Here is a 6,280-nt window from a genome sequence, read left to right on the forward strand (position 1 = left end):
TCCTGCGCTGTATCCTACCACAAATTGTTTACACTGCACTGTAACAAATTAGCCTAATGCAAAAATAAAAATAAAACATCTATGTTTGGGGGGGGGGGAGCTGTGGAATATGTATTGGTGGTCTACCTCATAGTGCTATAATGGTAATGAATCTAGTAAAACCTGTTTGATGGATGGCACTGTGAGAGATTGAAATTTTACTGTCCATCACTTCGCTCTCTCATGGCCAGCTACAGGTTGCGTTCAGAATCAGAATCAATAGTCCATCACTGTGTCACTGGCAAGCACCGCAGGTCTGCCAGCTGTCTCTCACACTGCCAGGGAGACTGACGGTAATTGACATAGACTTTTCGGACACCCACGATGAAATCTTTATCTCTCTTCATCTACAGACACAGAGAGACAAAGACAGCGAGAGCGACAGAGGGAGAGAGAGAACGAGAGAGAGAGAGAGAGATGAGCGCAGCTATAGCTATCTCTGTGTTCTAGTCTCCCTATAGTAGGTGTTCCTTTAGATGGAACAGCCATAACATCTCAACATACGAGGCAACGTCGCACGTTGCAGAGCGAGCGACAGAAATAACCGGCACCTGTTAAAGCGCATGCATGGCTGTTGATCAGATTATTGGTGTATGGGTTGGGTTATCTCTAGAAGTGTGACACACACGCTGCTCGGCCGGTGTGGATAACACACACCGGTCTAACTCATCGGTGGGAGTCAGTGAAAGGGACTGGGCGCAGTGTTATTGTGTGTCGAGGAGTTTCCTTCGGACAATGGATACCTTTAGAATACAAGTCCTGCTGTTTTTGTTGCTGTTAAGGCACGATAGGTGTCTCTCATCGCAGTTCCCTACTCAGCTCATGTAAGTGGTTAATCCTTTTTTCATTCATAGTTGGACACATGCACTGTCAGTCACAACTGTTGGCTATTGTATTTGAAATGACGTGTTGCTTTGGACAACTCTCACTCGTGATAACCTTGTCACTTTTATTTTTTACGTATAATCTTAATCGCTTAAATGTGCGCGCGCGTGTGTGTGAGAGATAGATAGATAGGTAGATTAAAAGTGACACACACACACACACAGAGAGAGAGAGAGAGAGAGGGAGAGAAAGGGAGAGAGAAAGGGAGAGAGAAAGGGAGAGAGAGAATTAAATTATAGTCCCCTCGTGTCTGTATTGTGTGTTTGCTTTCACTGGAGTGATTAATTAGGGGTCTCATGCGCCCTGTCGTGAGGTTTCGGCCGTCATTTGCAGCGGTAGGCTGAAGGAACTTGTTTAGGTACAATCATATCTAACGCCATTCAATAGGCAGGTGGCTGATAAGAATACAAAATACTGTAAACGAATACAATCATTTACTAGAATGCGATATCAAGATGAATTTACATTTCAATTTGTGCCACACTACCCATTGTGAAATAAAAAGAGTCCAAACGTTTAATAAAAAATGTGCTTGATATTTTAAAATTTGCAATTAGTTTGATCATATGACACACAGGGGACAGTTAGCCCGTATTTCCTCCGTGTGTTGGCTTTTGTTTCCACCGTGGGGATTCTGATGCCTGCAGGCATGGTGTCCTCAAATGGAAGTAGCCCACAGAAGTAGACCTATCTCGCACCTCTTGGTTCTAATTGGCTGCTAATGAAAGCTAACACATAGACACTGTCTGCTCTGTAATCAGTTAGCTTCACTCAACCCTGGGAACCTGGCTTCTGCTGTTTCAGTGATTCCACTGGGGACGTAATTGGATGCAACACAGGGAAAAGCTGGCAGGATAGGTAAATGTCACCACAGCGTCCCATTGGCAGCCTCATGGGCTGTAATGCTGTTATGGATGTAAAAAATGGACTGGGAGGACCTGGGTTACACAATTTGCCCCTATATGAAAACAAGGAGCATGAGTTTGAAGTTGGTGTGTTTAATTGACCATAGCTGAGGTGTAGCGCTTTGCAACTGAACACACTGAGACTTAATGAGCAAACTGTTAGCTGTTTCTTACATTTAAGCCTAATTAAGGACGTCTCCCCTCTCCAGCCACTTAAAACCATGTAGAGCACTTGCACATCACAGAGAGTTTTAATTGTGGCTGACTCCTTGCTGTGTAGCCTGTGTGTTTGGTAGGTATTAATGCTGTGTTGTGTTGTTGATCTGGGCTCGCTGAGTTCAGAGCTTGCCTGTCTCTGTAATGATGTGTAATTAGACTGTAGTTCAACACCAAGGTCTTCAGGGACCGGCCCAGTATGGGTCAACTCATTACTCTCTCTCTCCATAGTAATACTGCCACAGAAACTCTGTCACACACACACCCACACCCACCCACACACACTCTGGGAACAATGTAGGCCACTGTCTGACCCAGTTGCTGTCTCTGTGTGTTTATTTGTGTGTGTGTGTGGGTGGATGGATGGATGGATGGATGGGTAATTATTCAATGCTGATTTTGTTCGGCAGTGAGAGCCAGATTGGGGGGTAAAGTGAAATGATCTTCAACAACTTCAGTGTTTTGCCCATCTATAACTGCTCTCTACCGCGCATGGACTAAAAGCAATGGCACAACACAAAACATCTCACGTAGAGGGTAAAAGATCTGAAGCTGGAAGTGAAAATTCCAGTCTTAAAAGACTAAAAAGACACGATGGAACTGTTGTGCGAGGGTGTGGCTACCCCTATATACCATGCACACCCGGTGGTTCCATATCTTTGATCCACACAGAAGATCCTACATCAATGTTTCACCAAGCATCTGTACACAGTATAACGATGAGTGCATACATCTGCATGTTCTCACAGCGTAATGTGCATCATATCTCGGGAGGCACCACAGGTGTGTGTCCCCCCCCCCCCCCCCCGTCCTCACAGCGCCGTTGAGTAACCAGCGTGCTCTCTCCCCGTCTACGGCCCTTCCCTCACCCCCTGCAATCTCTCCGATATTCCCTACTCATCCCCCCCTCCCCCACCCCTCCTTCCCTGTAATCCCGTGTTGTCCTGTAACAGGATTACATGCCTCATTTAAGTAAACACTCAGAACAGAGCAGTACGAACACACACACACACACACTTGTCTCTCTCTTCTTCTCTTTGCCTGCCTCTCTCTCCCTCTCTCTCCATCGCTCTTAGAATTCAGCATTGCTGAGAGAAATCTTTGGTCTTGAATAAAATTGTGGGCAAAACAGATGTCATTAAGCCATTGACAAAATGGCTCATCTTGCGAGGGAGGGTGGCACTCACACACACACACACACACACACACACACACATACACACACACTCTTTCACTCTGGCCTGTGTCTCTTCTTCAGTGTGTTTCTATAGAAATACAGTCACACAGGCAGTAGATTGCACAGAGGCCAGTCCCTTGAGACAGCTCTCTGCTTGGCTTCTCTGAATACTAAACCTCTGGCTGCAAGCAAGCACACACACACACAGACACACCCACGCACACACCATCTTGGCTGCTCAGGGCTTCAGGGCTTTAGAGCTTAGGCAGCCAAGGCTCACTGAATTACTCAGGTTACAGTCTTCTGTCTACTGAGTCTGGAGAGAGGGAGGTAGAGCAGGTATCTGTTAATGTGTTATAAAGTGCCCAATTATTGTTTTATTACATTACATTAGCAGAGAGCATAACAAATTTGTAAGTGCATTCCAATTGGTTTATTTACTAGTAATAGAATCCGTCATGACACAATCGGTAACAAAGTGGTTAGGAGCCAGTCCCCCAGCCCTCTGCTCCGTAATCCCAGTCCCCTTGAGATGGAAGGACAGCAGTCATGGCTGACCCTTCTTTAGGCTCCCCACTTTCCTCATCCTCATGACTCAAACGGGCTTCCTCCGTCGCTCCTCTCCTCCTTCAACGCGCTCTCTCGCGTATTCTCCCTCTCTGTCTGTGATATGTCCCTCCGGCTGGTCTCCCTCCGCCCTGCCTCCCTCGCTCCTCGGCTCCTCGGCTTCATTCAGAGTCGCACACCGACTTTACACTCATTACGGCGTGCGGCTGTGTGCAGAGCGGCTGCAAATGACACATTTTTGGAATGCGCTTGTTTGCATCTGTGCGCGTGTGTATGTGAGATGGCTTATCTGTCAACTGGCCGCCAGGGAGTCGCGTGGCTGGGTCTATGAATGAGTATGCATGGCAATCAGAGCATCTGCCCCCCCGACCCCCACCCCCTTAATGCAATATGAATGTCACTGTCACCCTGGGTATGTGTGTGTATAGTGTACGTGCACTGTGTGTGTGCGTGTGTGCATGCACGCGCGGGCGTTTGTGTGCACATTGACTCATTCAATGCTTCAGGAGCCACAGATGGGCATATCTATTGTTATATCCAGTGACTGACTGGCCTGCTATAGAAAGCCTTCCATCTGTGACTTGACTTAGTGTCGTACCCTCACTCTATAATTATCATTGTACACAGCGGCACACACAGACACGGACTCAAAGCAATATATATGCAATCCTACAATCAAAGTACCATTTTCTCCCGACAGTCTGATAGGAGACTGCAATGAAGATTCCAGGCCTGTAATCAGGGTTGGCAGTGGAACCAAGCCTGAACCTGATCAGTGGTCTCTTGGCCTTGTGGTTCTTTGATATGGAGAGGAGGCTTTTGGTTCTGCCCCGACTCACACACCTTCCACACAGCACTGCTCAGATCCTGTCCATACACATCTCTGTCACTGCCCACAGCCTGTCACACACACTTATCTGATTGGTTGACTCTGTGTTTGAACTTTGAGAAAGTAATCTCATTGGCTGACATTGGGTTTGAACTCTCTGACACAATGTTTGATTGGCTGACATTGTGTTTGTTTCCAGTGATGTGTATTTGATTGGTTGACCCTGCACCAAACTCTTCCCAGAGAGCTTTAATAGGGCTGTGAAGATATTGACCGCAAGGAGATTGGGGAACAACATGGTCTAACCACATTATTGTGATTTAATACACAAATCATGCCAGTCAACACCAATTAGGCTAGGATTGGTTTGTGAAGGTGAAGACCATAGAGCTACTTTATTTGGTCAATAATATGACACTGTGATGAAATGTAATAGGTGAGGATAGTTCAGGAAGTAGACTCTTTGAGCACAGCGCTAGCATTCAGTCATTGATCTTTTCTACCTATACAATCCTTGTCTGTAATGTGAGTTCAAACTTAATGGCTGTTTGTGTTTATCTCTTAGGATCAAAGAATGGGTGGACCAAATGCAGAAAGAGCTGGTTACACTGGCAGACACAGCCAGCGCTGGAAGGAGTCTGACACAGGTACACATTCTGAACTCTGCTAATTCCATCACCAAGCCTCATGTTGAACAGTTAATGCACACATTTGTACGCTTGGGGTTAAATTAAAGGCAATGTTGTTGAGAAGCACTTTTTGTCATATTTGACGAAAGTAACATCACGTCTTGATAGCAACCAATATATATAAAGGTTTGACGGTAATATGAAATCATTCCGACATCTGTGGACGTCGCAATACTGTAATAAACACGACCAATCATTAAGCGATTGGACGGGCTACCTGTCTGTCTACCTACCTACCTGCGCGCACTCTGCCCCTCCACTCAATGCCCGTTACTGTAGTTTTGTGGGAGTGGCTTTGAAGGGAGGAGGTGGGATATTTTGGTTTGAATCATGTCAAAAAGAAGCTCAAATAGCTAGCTTCGCGCAACTTGCCTACCCTGCCTTTAAGCCCCCAAAATTAAACCCATGAGGACAAGGCTATGCAAAGTAAAAGCTCTGTATCTTAATAAACTACACTACAGATCTCACCAGTGTGCAATACAATAAACTGTGTCGTCTCTCACTCTCTCGCTTACTCTCTTTCTCCCTCATTTTCTTAATCTATCTCTTTGTGTACTGTATCTATCTCTCTCTCTCTCATCCTTTTCCTAATCTTTATCTGTCTCTCTCTTTCTCCCCCCATGGCTCTCTTCGTATCCTCTCTCACCCCCACCCCTTTCACCATCTTTCCATTCATGACTCTCTCTTCCATCCTGCCTCTCTTTCCCTCATTCTAGATCTTCCTGGACAACCAGAGCCTGTACTCTGTGGAGCCTAACGACGCTGAGGAGCTGGTGGCCAGAGCAGCCAGGAACATAGAGCAGCTCCTGCTGAAGAGGTCTGCTGCTTTGGAGGTATGCTGTTCCAGAAAGCTGCTGCTCTGGGGGCTGGTCTGCCCTGGAGTTAAGCTGCTCTGGCGATACAGTAGGCTGCTCTGGAGGTTGGCTGCTCTGGAGATACAGTAGGCTGCTCTGGAGATACAATAGGCTGCTCT

At 46.4% G+C, this 6,280-nt stretch overlaps 1 protein-coding gene across 1 annotated transcript in view; it reads left to right on the forward strand.

Annotated features, from left to right (window-relative positions):
- Positions 1-458: 458 nt before the first annotated feature.
- LOC134020648 (voltage-dependent calcium channel subunit alpha-2/delta-1) overlaps positions 459-6,280 on the forward strand; it is a 50,185-nt gene continuing 44,363 nt past the window's right edge. The window contains 3 exon segments of the mRNA XM_062460809.1: positions 459-863; positions 5,184-5,265; positions 6,024-6,140. Of these exon segments, the coding sequence (XP_062316793.1) occupies positions 775-863; positions 5,184-5,265; positions 6,024-6,140 (288 nt within the window). The 5' untranslated portion in view covers positions 459-774.

This window comes from Osmerus eperlanus, chromosome 5 (genome assembly GCF_963692335.1).
Source record: "Osmerus eperlanus chromosome 5, fOsmEpe2.1, whole genome shotgun sequence".
In the NCBI taxonomy this organism is placed as follows: domain Eukaryota; kingdom Metazoa; phylum Chordata; class Actinopteri; order Osmeriformes; family Osmeridae; genus Osmerus; species Osmerus eperlanus.